Genomic DNA, 17819 nt, shown 5'->3' on the forward strand with positions numbered 1-17819 from the left:
TAACATGCAGATGTGGCACATGATTTACTTAGCAGGTCTATCTACAAGGGAATTGGAAAGATGTGTGTCTGTGCACACATGCATTTGCATGGGGTAGAAAGTGCCTGTCTGTCCACAGGGTTGCTATTCTTGCAGAAGGACAGCAGGCGTGACTTCAAGCACAGACTTGCAGGCCTGAAAAACAAGATGCCTTGCTGTTGTTCCTCTGCAGCTGAAACGGCCATGTGTTTGGTGTAACAGAGGCAGCTGGACAACAGGTTCCTGAGCAAGGTACTTGCCATTCACTGATGGACTAATACTTGTCTCCTCAGAGTCCCTAGGACTTGACTTAGACGCCTGTGACTTGACCTCGCCTGACTTGCAGGAGCTGTGAAGGATAATTTGCAGTGGAGATCTACACTGTGAAAAACATCCAGATGTAACATTCAACAATATGTCATCCACTGCATGAAATGAAATCATAGTGATAATAGTGTTGTTAGGGTATGGATAAAGTAATCAGCCAATTAAAAATTTGTAATCCAATCTAATTTATATAAGTGGAAACCATGACTCAGTCTTTGGAGTTGGGCTACTGAGTGACTTGACTCCACCCAGTGAAACAGTATTCTGCTGCTGAACTTACTCATGGCTGTACCGTTGGCTGTACTGTCTGAGTATGGAAACCTTGGTAAAAATCTTTTCCTGAATGGAGGCTCTGGTTAAAAGTAGCAGAGTAACTGAGCCCCTGGTCAGTGGGGAGGCGGACTCTAGAGCAGTCAATAACTGCTAGTGGGTTATTGCTCCCCTACCACCTGAAAAATCCAAGAGAGGGTATTTCAGCCTACAAACCTTCTGCCTACATGAAGATCAAGTTCTGGTTTGCTATACCAGCAATGAAAAAATCTGTTTCTCATGTGATCTGCCACACAAAGTAAAGAATATTGCCCAAAGGTACTCTATCTGACTTTTCTTCCCACATCATAAGTTTGAGCTTACGGATATATATGATAAAAAGCCTGTGAAAAATAATATATGTATGAGCTATAATATTAGTATATACAAACCTATTTTTATTTATATGCCTGTATTAGACAAATTATGCAATATATTGTACAAATGTAAATGAAGACCACAGTCTCTCTCTTCAAGTGTTTACACTCTTGAAAATATCCCAAGAAACTGGCCAAAGGCAAAGGAAAGAATTACTGAGTACAGCAGTGTCATCAGCCTGGTGGCCATACAGGCTCTTTTATCAAATCTGATTATATATTTACATTGTATACAAATTATGGCAAAATGTATGTATGCAAATATGTATAGAAAATCAGGTGTTCAAAGTTGCCCTTGTGAGGTTAGTTTTGCTTTCTGTTAGTATGCATTGTGGAACATGCTTTACAAGATCCCATGCTACTCTTTCCAGGAAAAGCCTCACTCAAAACCAAGTCTAGGACTAAAGGAATATCCTAGTTGCCACAATAAATGAGAAAATAGGGAAGTTACTTCACGTCTCCCCTGTGCTTCTTACAATACCAGATCTATACTCTTAGGCGTAATTTCACATGGACCCTCATTTCTGCAGCATCACTTATCCTGGGAACCTTAGCAATAAGTTGGCAAATATCATTCTAGACAATGACGCTGTATAGGTTGAAAATTCATCTCTTCCAGACATTCCTTAGAGAAAGGAACAGGTTTTTTTTTTATTAATACATATTTGGAGTTCCCTAGAAATGCTGTTTTCACATTCTCACCACTCTTTAGTGTTCATAGCATAGTAACAACGTATGATGGATACAATGGAGAGGACTTTGCCTCAGAGTACATGCTACCCACAGTTTGTTGTTGCTCGTATAGCTACAGCTAAAGTCCATGCCACTTCTTTCCACTGTAGATTATACCTGCTGTAGGTAGATTAAGATTAATACAGATAAACCTACTCTCCTTGTACTCAAACCTTCACTTGGTATGGGTAAGAAACTGATTGTCCAGATGGACCTTTATGGAGTTGCTCAAAGAGATTAAGGTCCATGAGAAAGAGGTATGAGGATGATTCTGTACTTGCCTGAAATAGATGCCCTGGATGTATGAGATTCATACTGCATCCCAGTGTTTTAAGTTTCTGGGTTTGGTTAACAACCTTTATACTGAAATGGTCCAGACTGGAAAATCTTAACTCTTCTTCAGTAAAGTCATTTTGTGATTTCCCTTATCTACCTCTGCTCTACAGAAACAGCTTTTCAAAAATCCCCTTTGTGAAAAACCTCCACATATTCTTCCACCCACTGGGAGTTAGATCTGCTAAAATGAGCATAATTTTTTTTTTGACTATAATTGGATGTTTTGTCGGAGACCCACTATGGGACGCATTCTAAGCTTTGCAAAGTGAAGTGAAAGATTTTTATCAGATTCAATGGACTGTGTGAATCAGGCCCTACCTATACATATTCACTGACACGGAGAATTAGAAAAGCATGCTAGCAAATGTTTGTACTCCTCAGCAGAGTGTCATGAATAGAAATAAAATCCTTTATTAAACATGTTAGTGACAATGAAAGGGGCATAGAAAGAGTCTCAAGTGAGTATAAACAGTACGAACACAATCCTGGTTATATGATAGGAAGTGTATTTTGTTTAAACTATTTAGTTCTTATATACAAAGTTGGTTACCATAAAGGGAGCAGGTAGAATAAAGAAAAGAGGCATTTTATCCTGGAGCACAACCCATTTAATTTTATTTCCATGCTTCTTCACACTGTCGTTTGTATCAGCTTTCAAAAGGGTACAGCTGTTGCTAGGTAATCGTCCTTTCCCACTTGGTAGCGGAAGTTTCAGTCACACAAAAAAGACTTTCTATACATCAAACTGCATAAAATTACAATCTAAGGCATTGTTTAATGAATGTTTCCAGTGCAACCCTGTTTCTACTTACAGGCCTCTTGCCTGGGAGGCTTGCATCCCCGGTTACCAGCACAGGGAACTTTCTTAGGCAGCAGGTCCACATATTTTCAGTGGCAGTAGCTGCAAGCCATCCCCGAGCACTCCTTTATCTCAGCTATGAGCATCAGGCTCCCTCGCCCTCTTGTCTCCGTGTCGATTCCTCCCTGGTGCTGAACAGCGGTCTGAGCTCTCAGGCGGTGAAACAGGCCACCAAATTGATTCGGCGGAAAAGCAAACAACCCCCGTGCTTCGCTGGGCTCAGCTGGGGCAAGCTCCCCAGCCTGGCTGCATACATGGCTGCGTGAACAGTGTGGATAACCACACCGGAGAAAGCAGTGGATGGGCAGAAACGAGCAGGAAGGGCTGGCACAGGAAAGGGACCTGAGTTCAGGCTGTCTTAAATGTATCTGGCACCAAATGTCAGAACATGGACTTGGTTGTTTTTTAGATTCATGATCAACTGAGGACGTTAAGGAAATGTGGGTCAGCTTGAAGTGTGAAACTTAACTAATAAATTACACATTATTCCAGTATAAGAGAGATTTTCAGACAAGTGTTTCACTTATTCTTCAGTAGAATAACTGTGGGAATTTTATGGCTGTATCTTTTAGATTTTCCAATGTGGAGAAGACCAAGATAAAGTTAGACTCGGGACAGCCTCAGGATAGATCGTAGTCAGCAAACTATGATCAGATTCACTGGGGTTCCTGATCTAACCACACCTGTTACTGACACCCGCCGTCACCACAGAGGTTTTTTTTTTAATCTATGGGTGGCACAGCTACAGATACAGATGAGCAATTTGCAATTGCTTTCTTAGAAGTGTGGGGTACAAATAATGGTTCTATTATATCCATCATCTGCTTAACATCAAATATTATTTTATTCTACGTGAACCATGGCATCCAAAAGCATTATAAATAAATCTGTGTCCAGTTTTGACAGTCTCTATCAATCACCTCAGAGATAAAGTAACTTGTGGCAGAGGGAGAGCAGCTGCAGTGAGTACTGGCATCCCCTCGTACACACACTGACAGATCTGTGAAGGGAGAGCCAGGCAATGCAAGAGCTGACTGGCCTGTTTATGCTTTCTTGCTGAAAGCAACCTGGAGCCGCTCTTCCAGATCTTCCCTGGGGCACTCCACAAGAGAACTAAGAAATGAAAAGGGATCAGAAGGAAAAATCCTTAATACATAGAAAGGTGTAACAGAGAAACTTTTTGTTATGACTTCCCCACGTTTGCATCAACCAGCTGCCTTTTTCCAGAAGTAATACGTAATATTAAAGATAGGCTATCTAGCAGGCAGCAGTGACAAGTCATTCCACTGAAAGTACACTGTGTAATAAGAAATCGATTTCCTATGTCCAACCTAGAAACTTTTGTTTCCAAAATATTATGCAAATCACTGCCAGCAGAATATATGAATCATATAATTTCACTTAACACATTTGTAGAGAAACAAATGCAGTTTTGACCCAGTTTTTGTCTGTTAGCTAAATATAACATATTTCTGGGGCAAAGTATTCATCCCTATCTGAAAACACAGTTCAAATAATCAAGGCCAAAGACTACGTGCGTTTGATTTCACAACCATAAGTGCTGATGAATGAATACCGCAACCAAGAATTTCTACAGTGCTGCGTAAATTCCAGTAGTCATCAACAAGTTACACAATTTCACTGCTGGTTTATATTAACACATAAAGGAAACATGTTCCATGACTCTTACTTTATATAATGCACAAATCAGTTACTTCACTTATTTAAGGTTCAGTTGAAGTGTAAGAAATAGACCCTGCATTTGGTTGGACTGAAATTTTTGTAATTGTTATTGATAGGTATTTTAATAAAAAGATTGTACACACTTATTAAGAACTGCCTAGTTGATATAATTAAAACTTGAATTTTAACAACTTTTAAGCTTGACTTTCGACAGCTATTCAACTCAGTCCAGCTTAACATTAATTTTTGTTTTTAGAACAGGTATTATAAAGCTTATGTAGAACTAGTCTGTTGTTTATGACTTGAATTTGTCCACTGGCCATGCATCACTGACGGTAAGGGAAGGAATAATCTTGTTATAAAAGAAATTATTTCTCTTACTGAAATATGTAAGCTTGAATCTTGTTCAAAAAAATGGCAGAATCTGGTGTGGTATATCCTATGCTCCTTAATATTCAGGTCAATCTTTTTTTTTTTTTCTTTTTTTAACCACTGTTCATTTCCAAGGTCTTTTGCAATTAATAAATAAAACACATCCTATTAAGGCTCTAAATTCCACATAAATATAAGCAGCTCCTATTAAAGTCATTGTATACATGGCAAAAGTAAGGTAGGGAGAACAGAATTCTATTTAACAATCTTACTCTAATATTTACTTTATCTTTCTATGATTAAAAGAAAAAACAACATAGTTTGCTTTTGGGACTTGCATACATTTCACAAATATTGCATCACCTTGCCACATCATTATGACATTTGGTATTCTATAATCCAGTTCTCAGAAGCAAGTGTAAGCAGCAGCTGATTGATTTTCCTGTCTCTTACAAGATGCAGCACAGCACACAGTTATACTAGCATTATTTTACAATTTTATTTGCATTTCTCTTTGCAAATTATTAAAATAAATCAGAACCAATTAAGAAGACCCAGCTCTAGTGAGGTCAAAGGAGAATTAGGTCAAGGAAGCTGCAAAAGCTAGCCTGTGCCAAGATCTGAAGATAAGTATTTTGAATTTGAGACAGAATATGAAAGAAAGGCAGCAAGGCAAGCTGAAAGAGGACACAAAGGAAAAGCAAATAAAGAAGCTTATCCCCCTTGGTAGTATGATAGTACAACTGAAGTAATAAGACATGCAACTGAAGATAGAGGTGGGATGAAATAATAATGCTGAGAAACAGTAAGGTACAGAAGAAGGACATGAGGTACAGCTGATGGCTTGCCAAAGGTGGGTCAGATTGTGTTACATTTTAAATCGCTATCAGCAGACACAAGAAAGCTGATGACCTCGGAGCAGGAGAGCAGATAAAAAGCTCGTAGTAGCAAATCTCTTTCTTTGAAGAGAAAAACAAAACCAAACTAGATTCATATCACCAACTATAACTTACATGCAGGAAGCTTTGGAAAATGGAAAATCCCAGTGTTGCTCAGGAGAAAAAAATTCCCCTCTCCTTCCAGCTCAGGAAACGTCACTGGAAAGTCCCAGCCTGAAAAAAAAAATCTACCAAGCAAACAAACTGCCTATGCAGCAAAAAGAGAGAGAGGAACAAAGTCAACAGATACTTTCACATGAAAGGAGTTTATTTTCAGGTTAGAATTTCTTTTAATGACTGCAGTTCAAGTTCAAACAAGAAAAATCTCATTAGGATGAATAAGCCAGTAAACTTCATTCCTGGTATTAGGCTACAGAAAGAAAGTTCATTTACAAAAAAGACAAGACCTTCAACTTGGGATTTTTCTGGTTTTCCACTGAGTGTAGTCAAACAATCCCAGTGACAACACAGATACCCGGGATTATCAGATCGCTGTAAAATTAGAAATGACCATCTGGCAAGTTTGTGGGTTGTTCTTCCTCCCCTCCCCCTTGATTGACATGTATTTTTAGACAAGGAAGCTCTGCTCCACAATATGCCTCCCGACAACCTCACTGGGCATGGTTGCTTGTTTTTCAAGCAAGTTCAATGCTGGGAATTTTTCCAGCATTGTCTGCCAAGAAAACAAGGAAACGCCATGGCCGGTCACTTTGAGACAAGACATACAGCACTGGGCAACACTCCAGAATTCTTCCCTAATGAGCACTGATGAAAACAGAAGTATTAACAGAAACATCTACCTTTCTCTGAAATAAACCAAGATTCAACAAAGTGGCAGTACAACCATACTAACACAAAACAGATGAGTTTGGGAAATGTCACTTGGACTGCCTTATCTCCAACCCTATAAATATTAAAATAATTATGCAGTATTTTATTATTCTCAAGCTCAAGTTCTCTCTGTCATCATCAGGATTCAAAGCAACCACAGACAGCCGTCTCAAATGTGCTATCCCCAGCAGCCAGTAATGGTTAATATTTATGAAACTGCAATCCTATTTACATCCTCACAAATGTGGAAGAGAAGGTCACTTGGCAGTCTTTTGGGGGGAGTTATGTTTGAGATTTTTTTTTATGCTTTGCTCTTGCTGTATATGAATAGCAGAAGGGAAACAAAATCACAGGGAAGTCTGCAAATGCCATTCTTTATCATTCTTCCTGTCACTAGATAAGGGCATAATTCTACTCCTGTTGTCATAAAGGAGGGTAGGAGGACATTAACTTCTGCACTGGAAGCTCAGGGCCCAAGTCCATTGATCACATGTCTAATTCTCAAGCTTTGAACAGCAGGGATTAATGATCACCAAAGCTTTCCCTTGTCACCAAGCTGGAGTAGCAAATTTCAAAACCAATCCAGTTTCGCTTCCTGTATCTGATGCAAGAATTGCATTAAGCTCTCTAAAGGAGAAACGTCATGAATCTCTCTTGATCTTAACCATACTCTTACATACTCTGAAGAAAGAGTACCCAGAATGTGTGTCCTGGAAGAGGTCAAGCAGAGGTGAGGACAGAAGTGGGGCCAATATTCACATAAAATGTACAGGCTGGATTCTTCATGATTTTCAGAGAAGTGTCTTTGCCCTTCTCGAAGCAAATTTCTAGCAACAAATAAAAGTAGGCTGTGACTGCAACATGAACACGACCTGTTGATCTTCTAAGGGCTTTTTTTCAAGTGCGCTTGCCAACGTTGATCAGTACAAGGTAGTGTGGACAGTAAGAATCCATTATGTTGGATAATGCCTACTGCAAGAGGCCTCTACCTTACTTTTAACTGTTTTCACAGCTTGAGTTAACACAGTTTGCTACAGTAGCTGATGTACTACTGTACTGAAAGTGGTAGATAATTCTGAAGCTGTAAAATTCAGGGTTTTGTATACTGGCAGTACAGACATGTTATTTGAAATCATTTCAAAATAGTAGCATCTTTAATGCCAAGCAGAATGCTCTTGCACTCAGCTAATTTTAAGAACCAGAATGCCGCTCCATACTACATTTCATTTCTCACATACCCATAACTGATTGAGGAGCTTTGCTCATGGGAGTAAGTACAACCATAAATGTGGAAATTCCAGCCAAAAGAGCTACTTATTTTAGTATCTGCCTGGTGGCAAGACACACAAATCAGCTGCGAATAAAACATTTTTTTTTTAAAAAAAAGGTTGATATATTTGAGTACAGAACACCCAGTGAAATTAGGCAACACTGAAAAAAGCCAAAAAGCTGAAATATCAGTGATATTCATTCATGCTTCAGGTAAGTTTGGGGTTTTTTTTACATGTTGTAAGGTTTTATTTTATAAAGCTTCTTCAAACAGCATGGATATGGAATCAACTAAGAGCCAGGGAATACAAACCCTCACAAAGGGAGAAGGGAGGAAAAAAACCCTTGAATCAAGCAGGACCAACCACACCTTCACCGAAAGAAGGACTTCTTTAGTCAAATCAGATACGTGACCCAAATGAAAAACAATAATTAACAAACAAGCCTAATATAATGGAGTCGGTGATGGTTATCAGAAGAGGAAAGTCATTTCCAGAACACAGCTAATTCTGAATCTGGCATTACTTAGAGTCCTGTATTTCATTTTATTTTGTTATTTTTCCTTACTGACCTTGTTGGTCTTGTTATGATAAAAGTACACTTGGCAGCTGATGAGAAAAGAAAAACAAGATCAATTGTACAGCTGAGTGATTAAGCAAGAAAAAAATATGCAAACACATTCTAAGTTCCTGCAAATGCAAACATGGTTTCACTCTGCTCACTGACAAATTAAGCAAAAAAGGCTAAAAGAACCTGAAAGCTTTCAAGCTGAACATCTGAAAGTTGGAAAGTGCTAAGAATTAATACAGAACATGCACAGGAAACCTGGACTAGGATTAAAAGGCAGTACAGCGATTACTAGCTGCAACAGGGACAGGTTACCCAGTGAGCTGCAGGTAGCTTTCCAGCAGTTCAAATGCAACTCCAAGGGCAGGGCTGGCATCAGAGCTGCACCGATACAGACACAGCAAGTGTCACCAGTCCTGCAGCGAAGAAAGTAGATACCAGACAGGGAGGCTGTAAATCGTAGTAGCTATGTGTTAACATACTGCGATTGATTGAGGCAGCACAGAACAGGTTCGTATCAATCCCCCAATGCCTGCCCCAGGGACGGTAAACTCGTGGCAGATGTATGAGGTGGACACCTGGGAACAGGAACCACTGCGCCCAGCTCAGCTAAGTCTGCCTTCAAACAAGTTGGAGCCTTCAGACTGACAAGGTTAAAAAAAGAAAAACCCATAGAGTGTAATTACCACTTCCTTCATGCTTGTAAATCACTAGTCATTTCTTTTTCATCACATGAATGACATCACTGCCAGAAATGACTACCTGAGGATCCAGATTGAAACTGTCACAGCAATCACATTAATGGGTCTCTGTGCAGATGCAGGAGCAGTTTAAATTATCTTTCGAATTATTTTACCAAATAAGAAAGGCCATAATTAAGAAGAGAAATACTTCAACAACAACTGATCACTAACTATTTAAAAAATGTAATGTTTTTACTCTATAGACTTGATAATTTAGCAGGGAATGAGCATTAAATGCAGCCTGACTGCAAATGAAATACCGTTAAAAACCATTTGTGTACTAAAACATGTATGCTTTAGGGCTTAACCTTAGGCTGTATGAATAAAGTGGAGTTGTACTTATTTGGCTATACAAATTAGCTTGCAGGTCTTCTATGTACATTTCAATAATACTTCATGTTAACCAAGATTAAGCTTCAGTTTTAACTCCTGATACATACAGAATAAAAATGTACTGGGTGAAACTACTGCATCTCCATGATAGACAATACTATTTCAAATCTTTCCAAGAATGATGCCCCAAAACTATTAAGATTACAGCTGTTGCTATGGTATCATGAATCTTTTAGGCTCATGGGAAGTAATGACCTTCTAGGCTCATGTGCAGGGGCAGTAAGTTCTCCTTTTTATCTCCACTAACCTCTACTCTTTAATGATCTAGTCTCTTTCTGAAGCCACAACCATTCCTTAGAAGACACCATATACCATGGGAGCTGCTGACCACAAGGAGAGGGGAGCACAGCACAGCCCACTCCCAGCCCACCCCCACTGCTAAGGCTGTAAGGCCTATGTGAAATACATCCCTCTTGCTGAGGGAAAATGTGGAGGCACGGCCACGTCGAGAGACTCAAAACAGGCCACAGACTGGCATTACACAAATCAGGGTAGCAAAAAACCTAATTATTTTGTTACACTATAGTAGCACAGTGTATAATGATGTTTACCTCTCACTCTTTGGTACTGTGTAATAAGGCTATAATGGGGTAGCAGCTGCCCCCATCATAAGTTTACCGACTCTTCAACCAAAAGTTACAGGACTTAGGCAGTATTTCTGGATACCTTTGCCCCAAGGTTTTTAGGAGCTGTAAGCCACCAAAAGCACCATTACACACACATAAGATCACAGTGATCATTTCTCTGATGAAATCTTGTTGCGAGGATCCATACACTTGTTACCTAACTGGATTGCTACGAAGCATCTTACAAAAGGTTAGTTGCATAGGAACCCCAGCTAGCAGAAAATTCAGCTACTCTCACAACTCAGGAGAAATACTTACTGATACAGCAAAATAACTTCTGCATACAGTGACGCTTATACAAAAGCTCCAGGTTATACAAGCAAATTCTCACAAAATACCCTTTCCAAGATAGTCACACATCTTTGTAATGCCATCATGTATTCATATTCCTCAATTAAATAGGTATTTTCCAAATTGGGGGAAGAAAAATCACAGAATGATTTTACAGCGACGCCAGTTAAACTTCTACACTGTGAAACCTGTAGACACTTACATAGGCAAGACATATTTTATCTGGAATTTGTTTTTAGAACTTTGCTTGTCGATTTGTTTCTATCTGAATCTCAATTACATTCCATTGATTTTATACTCTTCTCAGAAAGTAATGTCATTGTTACATGCATTAAATTTTCTCTTATCTATCCTCTCTTATACCAGTGACTTGTAAGAGACAGTAGAATTTTATCCTGCATGTTTCTTTGCTGAAATAAGGATTTTTCTAGATAGGCACTAAGTCAACTAGGAATAACACAAAGCCTGAAAACATCAAACAAGTATTCAAAACAATTTATGTTTTGGTAGAAAAAAAATATTAATAGGTGCTTTTAGTTAAAGACTTCCATTGGCTACTTTTTCCTAGCCCTCAATAAATAGGAAGTGTAAGGCATGTGGAATCAAAATTCTTTAATGGAACTCAAGCTAAAAAGCACTGTGTGCAATTTTCCAAGTGATTTAAACTGGGACCTTTTTCCTCCATAGTCTGTGAAAATGTCACTTCCTCCAGTTAAAAGCAGGGAACTGGCCACAAATGTAGGCTAGTGAACATACAGGGCAACAAACAAACAGGAAAAACACAGACGTGGAAACCTCAAGACACTGGGTGCAAAAAAGGTGACGGGGCCTATTTCAGAGGGGTTGCAGCAGGAGTGCAAGGCTGAAGGCCGCTGTGTTAAAAACACAGCATTGCTTCTCAGAGTGACAGTTTTAGGAAAACACGGGAGCCAGCCACACACAGCGGGACAGAACCATCGCATTTCAAGCCAAGGGAGCCCAACAGCAACCACACTCTGGAAAAGCAGCGGCAGCTTCTCTCGCTAAAAAAAAAAACCAAAAAGAAGTGAGGAAAAGCTTGAACGGCTCGTAGGGGTGCGAGAGGCTCTTTAACAGTCGCATGCACTCGGCTCGCAGGCCCAGCGGCAGCGGTGGCCCCGCAGCTGGGACTTCGGGCCCCGCACGTCGAGGCGGCCGGGCCCGGGGGCGGGGGGCCGCCGGGGGGCTGCGCGGCCGCGGCTACTTGCAGAGCCCCTCCAGGCGCTCCAGGGTGCCCTTCATGTCGCGGATGCGCTTGGCCAGGGCGGGCACGGGCTGCATGGCGCGGTCCAGCTCCTCGCAGCGCGCCACCAGCGCGTACATGGCGCGGATGCTGAGGTCGGCCGCCTCGCCCAGGCTCTCCACGCCGTCGCGGTAGGTCTGGATGCAGCCCACGCTGAGCGCCGTGAGGGCCTGCAGGCCGCAGTGCACGTTGCGCAGCAGCTCGTCCACCTGCGCCGCCACCTGCCCCGCCAGGGCCACCACGTCCTGCAGCGCGCCGGGGTCGATGGCGGGGATGGGCCCCGCCGCCGCCGCCTCCCCCCGCGGGGCGCCGCTCAGCCGGATTCGCCGCTCCAGGTTGTTGGCCACGAACTGCGTGAGCCGCCCCTCGCGCAGCACCGTCCCCTCCAGCTCCAGCGCGCTCGCCAGCGTGGCCCGCCGCCCCTCCGCCGCCGCCGCCTGCCGCGCCGCCGCGCCGCCCGCCAGGCTTAGCGCCTCCAGGCTCCGCTCCTCGCGCCCCCGCGCCGCCGCCGCCCCCTCGGCCACGGCCGGGGCCGCCCCAGCAGGCCGCAGCGCCGGCACCTCCATCCCCAGCGATGCGCATCCGCCTCCCGCCGAGGGGCGGGCCGTCCCGTGTTTACGTCCCCGCCCATTGGCTGCGCGGCGGCGCGGGGGCGTGCCCGAGCCTGCCTGCACACCGCCCCATTGCCCGGCCGCTCTCGAGAAGAGAGCAGCTCGTCCCGACCCTGCGCTTCGCACTGTGGGCCCGTGACTTGGAGACCGGGGCGTGCCCGTTGTTTGTGTCTGCCCCGATTGGGCGGCGTGCGGAAGCGGGCGTGACCCGAAGTGTTTGTGTCGCTTCTGATTGGCAGAGGCGGGGCCACCGCAGCGGTCGTTTCCCTGCGATTGGCGGTACCCCGCGGAGGGGCGTGCTCTCCGCGCCTTCCTCCCGCGGCGATTGGGGCGAGGGCGGAAGGGGGCGTGCTTCTCTCGTGTAACAACACTCGGGAGCCGCTATCTACTCCTTTCACTCCCCCGCCATGTTCTTCTAGCAGCGGATCTGATCGCGCCACCATCTCAGCCCACAAAGCCCAGGCAGACACTCTCCAGCGACCCGAACCACCCATCCCCGCCTGGGCTCGACCCCTCTACCCTGTACAGCTCTGGGTACCCACAGCCCACCATGGTTACCACCACGGCGCCGCCGCCCTTCCTGGCTCGGATCTCAGCAGGCACCGAAGACCCCAGGCGGCTGCCCTCGACTCTACTCCAGTGCCTCAGGCGGGGGGACAGCAACTGTGAGAACCAGCCCAGCTGCTGCCTGGCGGGTCCGGGGGGCAGCGCGCGGCCTGCGCTGAAGAGAGTGAGGCGGAGGAAGGGAAAGATCCGGCCCAGCCCCGCGGGGCTCCTTCCGAGCCGCTACCAGCAGTACCAGCAGCATCGCGCCGGCCTGGGCAGAAGGACCCCGCTGGGAACGCACGGCCCGGGCGACCTTCGCGCTCACCCCGCACCAACCGTCTCCGCCGCCCCCAGCATAGTAACGAGCCCCGCCGAGGAGTCCCCCGCGCCCGTCCCCTCGAGACCAGCGCCCAGCAAACCCCTCAGGAAGGAGGTAAAGCAGCGGCGCCGCTACTTCGCTTTACTTCTCCGCCCTGCTGGCGCACTCCGAGACCTGAGACTGTTTTGTCCCTGCCGGCGGGGGTGGGCGAGCTGCCGCCCCCTCCGTGTGCGGTCGGGGCGGGGGGTGCAGAGTTTCCGTTACGCGCACTCGGGGCGGGGGGGAGAAGAGGAGTCGCGGGCGGCGATTGGCTGCTTGGCTCCACCAATGAGGGCGGCCGCTGCGCCCAGCAACAGCCGGATTTAGCCTGCTGGCGGGGCGCCAGCGGCCCCTGCGCGCGCAGGCGGGACGTGCGCGGGGCGTAGCGCCCCATGGCGGCCGGGCCGGGCGCTCCCGCGGAGGGAGGATGAGAGCTGCGCTCTCTCCGGAGCCCGCCTCGGGGCTGGCGGGGTTGTGGGGAAGTGCTGACGATCTAGCGGCGGCTTCTTGTTCCGGCGCTGCCGTTGGGGTGGGAGTCGGCTTTGCGTTGCTGTGCCCCGAGCAAGGCAGGCCGAGGTCGTCCCGGGAGCGCCTGTGCGAGCCCTGGCGGAGGCCCCCGGGCCCTCCTGTGCATCAGCGGTGCTGGGGGCCCTTCCTGAGGCGAGGGGTCGTGCCTTGACGCGAGTTCTTTGTCTCCGCAGTTCTTAAAGAACAAGATGGGAAAGGCTGAGAAGGCTGCCGTCCCCCACAGCCAGCCTGTTCACAGTATACATCTGTGTGAACAACCAAAGATTAACAGACAGAAGAGTAAATGTAATATGCCACTAGCAAAGATCACCTCTGCAAAAAAAATTGAGAACTTTTGGCAAGATTCCTTGTCGCCCGAAATAATTCAGAAGCAGGAGAAAAAACCACTTAAAAACACAGAGAACTTCAGAAATGCAAAGTCCAAGAAACCTATCACCCTAACCGAAGCAAGCCAAAAAGAAAATTATGCTGGGGCAAAATTTAGTGACCCACCATCTCCTAGTGTCCTTCCAAAGCCTCCCAGCCACTGGGTGGGCAGCACTGCTGAACCTTCTGACCAAAACAGGGAGTTGATGGCAGTCCATCTGAAAACTCTCCTAAAAGTTCAAGCATAGTTTCCAAGATCTCTGGACAGTAGCAAAAAAAAAAAAAAAAAAAAAAGTCCATACAGGAAACTTAAACATGCCTTGTTGCAACATGAATTGCAAAAGACTGTCAAGTCTTACAATCACATACAAAAAAAAAAACCCTTGTATTATATTTTTTATGGTTGTGTAAATAGTGTACATCATGTATTATGTGTATATTCTTGTTCATACTTTGAGAGGTACATTTTAGTTTTGTTATGAAAGGATGTATTTTGCACTGCCTGAATGGTAGATGTCTTGTATATAAAATATGGACAATTTTAAGTGTGTGCTTGACATATGAAGACTTGACTTGATTTGCACAAGGTAATGAAAATTTTGAAAGGAGAGTACGGCTTTTTGATATTAAGGTTCCAGATCAAATGTGAATGGTTTATTCATGCACTACTGACAATAGTTTTACATTCTGTGGCCCAGTCAAGTATAAACATGGAATTTTCATGCCAATGTGAATTTTTGCTCTCTGCTCTGGAAACAGTGTCTGGAATTCCTGGTCATCTGTTTGTTGTAAAATTAACTGGAATTTGAGTAAAGTTCCAGCCCATCAACTTGAGCACTGCTGATTTCTTTAAAAGGAAAAAAAGAAAAGAGCAGAGCTTTCTGCCAAAAATATAATTGGTTACGAAAAATTTAAATAAAACAATTTGGCCTCCCCTTAAACATGTCTGTATGGCTTTTTTTTATTGCTTGTGTCTTAATTCAAATGTTTGAACATATATTATTTCATTGCATTTGTTAGGGCATAACTAAATAAGATTAATTTTTATGTCCTTCTCTTGGCCTTTATTTATCTGAAGAGTTAAGACATTTGATAGCTCATTAATAATCCCATAGGATTGTCACAATATATTTCCTTTGAGATATATTATTTGAGAATCCCTACTCTTTTGTTTCTTGAAAATGTGGATTTCAAGAAAGTTCATGGATTAAGCATTCAAATTTCTGTTGTAATGTTACTTAACTGTTTTCATATTAAGTGATCAATAAGCTAGCTGATACTGAGGAACAGCAATTAGAAAGGCATGAGGAAAGTTCATGCTTTTCACCAAATTTTTCTCTTGCTGAAAGCTGCCCTGGAAATCATATTCTTCTGGTCTAAAATTCTTATGGAATTGGACTGTAGATTAATCTGCTGGGGATGCTGGGGAGATAGTATGGACTTGGGGTTATTTTAATCATGTAGTATTTAAAAAAAGATGTGTAAAGCAGAAAATACAGAAAAGCATATTTAAGTTTTCAGTTTCACAGAGAAAATGTATTCTCTGGGCACTAGTATACGAGGAAGACTACTGAGGAAGAAAACTCTGCTACCAGAGTCCCAGCAGAGCTGGTTTCTTAGCATGAATGATGTTTTCAAACAGTGCTCAAAAGAAGTTGAGTGGACAGTTCGATCTACATTGATTCCACATGCATTGCTATTCTGATATATATACACTTACTTTGTTGCACTTGTGAGAGTTGATAGTATTAGTAAAAATAGTCCTGAAGTGAGGTTGTTTAAAACCTAATGGAGAGAAGGGAGAATTTTTTTCCTTTGTTTATTGAAATGAACTATAGTGTAGTTAGAAAATTTCATTATAATTTCATTAGGCTGCTCAATCATGTGTGTTCTAAACTAAAAGTTCATACAAAATGTTAGGTCCATCCCAAAGACTTTCAGGTTTTCCTGTCTTACAAAACGTACTTGTTCTACTTGATTAGTAACTGTATGTGCTTGAAGTAAATGTGTGGCTTCAATAGCCCAGTTTGTTCCCTAATCTAAATACTCCATACAATCTGTCATGTCCTAGCTTGTCTTCTGCAAGAATCCACAATTTTTTTTTTAATTAGTAATAGAGGGCGTGAGGGCAAAGAGAAATTCCAGTAGAACCTCACTAAGAATGTCTCTCTGATCATAGGTTCCAGCTTTAATATGTTTGGCACGTGCTGTATTGATCTACGGGGTTTTGTTTTGTTCTTTTGTCAAAATGTCATCAAGCACAAAGGAAAATGCCTTTCAGTATTGTCCATAGCTTTAGTCAGTGGTTAATTTTGTCAGCTGAACTTGTGATCTTTTTGAATTTTGGTAACTAGCTTGACAGGACCAATTTTCCATGAGCTATGTTGGTTGGCACTAATTAAAAGACGGTAACGTTCTTTTTCCTGCTCGTTACCTTTGTTGCTATCAGGCTTCCTTTCCTCCCTCCCCCTTGGGACTGACATCAAATTATGTAGTCTGAATGCTAACTCTGATCCCACATAACATATATCTTCTGGTTTTACTCTGTTTTGCTGGCACATCCCGGGAGATTACAAAATTTGTTAGATATTAGCATCAGTAGTTCTCAAGCTTCTGAGGCAAGTCTTCTAAAACTCTTGGATGAGAGTTCTGGAGTCTTGAAAATGTAAAACGTCAGAAGGACCATAAAGGTTATCAGGGTGAGATACGAGTGTATCTTCCAGTCTGCTTTCAAACACAGCACAAACAAGCGTATTTAGCTTTTCTTATTTCTGCATCATTATCGATGGCCCTGATGTGAATCTGGCAGAGTGTAGGGGCACTTCATGTTTACATGTTGTTCTTAAAATCTTTGGGTTGAATGCCTTCCTGGACAGTGGCCTGGATTATAAAACAAGGCCTGCAGGCAGTATACACTTCATCCGCAAGAAGATCACCCGGCAAACCAGGGCATAGTAGCCTCATAGGACCACACTCTTCACTTAATTTATCATTTTCCCACTATCTTCTGTTTTTACATAATTTTTTCTTATGGTGACTTTGAGTTTCAGGGTTTCCTTCACTTTACCAGATTTCTCATCCCAGTTCCCTGGAAGCTAAGCATTGTATTACATGAAGATACTATTATTTGATTGTAGAGTCAGTATCTCTGAAAGAAAATAGTTCCATGTTTGTAGGATTTCTTTGCAATAATATAGTCAAAAATCTTTTTTGGTGTAAATAGACTTCAAGGAAATGATGTATGAACAAGCTTAATGGATGTGATGAGCTGGGCATGCATCGTCTGTGTACGAACTAAGAAAATTTTATTAAATCGTCTGAGTTCAGAGTAACAACACTGAATATATTGTAGTTTAGTTAGGTCAATTAAAGTTTTTTCCATTCAAAATAGTTTTCTCCTGAAGTGCGATGCTGCTGTGCTGCTAGATTGCAGGGGAATCAACTGTGCACATTAACTACCAGCTAACTTTTAAATAAT

The 17819-nt window shown here is 43.2% G+C and overlaps 2 protein-coding genes across 2 annotated transcripts; one reads left to right on the forward strand and one right to left on the reverse strand.

The window, feature by feature from the left end:
- Positions 1-6198: 6198 nt before the first annotated feature.
- Positions 6199-13037, reverse strand: BORCS6 (BLOC-1 related complex subunit 6). Its single transcript, XM_064508771.1, is given in 3 exon segments — positions 6199-12576; positions 12578-12913; positions 12915-13037. Coding segments are annotated over 3 exon segments (1146 nt in total). The 3' UTR covers positions 6199-11889.
- A 56-nt stretch (positions 13038-13093) lies between these two features.
- Positions 13094-15282, forward strand: PNRC1 (proline rich nuclear receptor coactivator 1). The gene is made up of 2 exons (XM_026093412.2): positions 13094-13522; positions 14149-15282. The coding sequence occupies exons 1-2, from the start codon at positions 13094-13096 to the stop codon at positions 14587-14589; spliced, it is 870 nt and encodes a 289-aa protein (XP_025949197.1). The 3' UTR covers positions 14590-15282.
- Positions 15283-17819: the final 2537 nt, after the last annotated feature.

Source organism: Dromaius novaehollandiae, chromosome 3, assembly GCF_036370855.1.
Source record: "Dromaius novaehollandiae isolate bDroNov1 chromosome 3, bDroNov1.hap1, whole genome shotgun sequence".
Classification (NCBI taxonomy): domain Eukaryota; kingdom Metazoa; phylum Chordata; class Aves; order Casuariiformes; family Dromaiidae; genus Dromaius; species Dromaius novaehollandiae.

What these genes read in the sequence shown, in the direction of transcription:
- PNRC1 (XM_026093412.2), top strand. Translation starts at nt 13,094, where the DNA reads ATGGTTACCACCACGGCGCCGCCGCCCTTCCTGGCTCGGATCTCAGCA. An exon ending in GCAAACCCCTCAGGAAGGAG is followed by an intron (nt 13,523 to 14,148) that starts GTAAAGCAGCGG and finishes TTGTCTCCGCAG; the next exon opens with TTCTTAAAGAACAAGATGGG.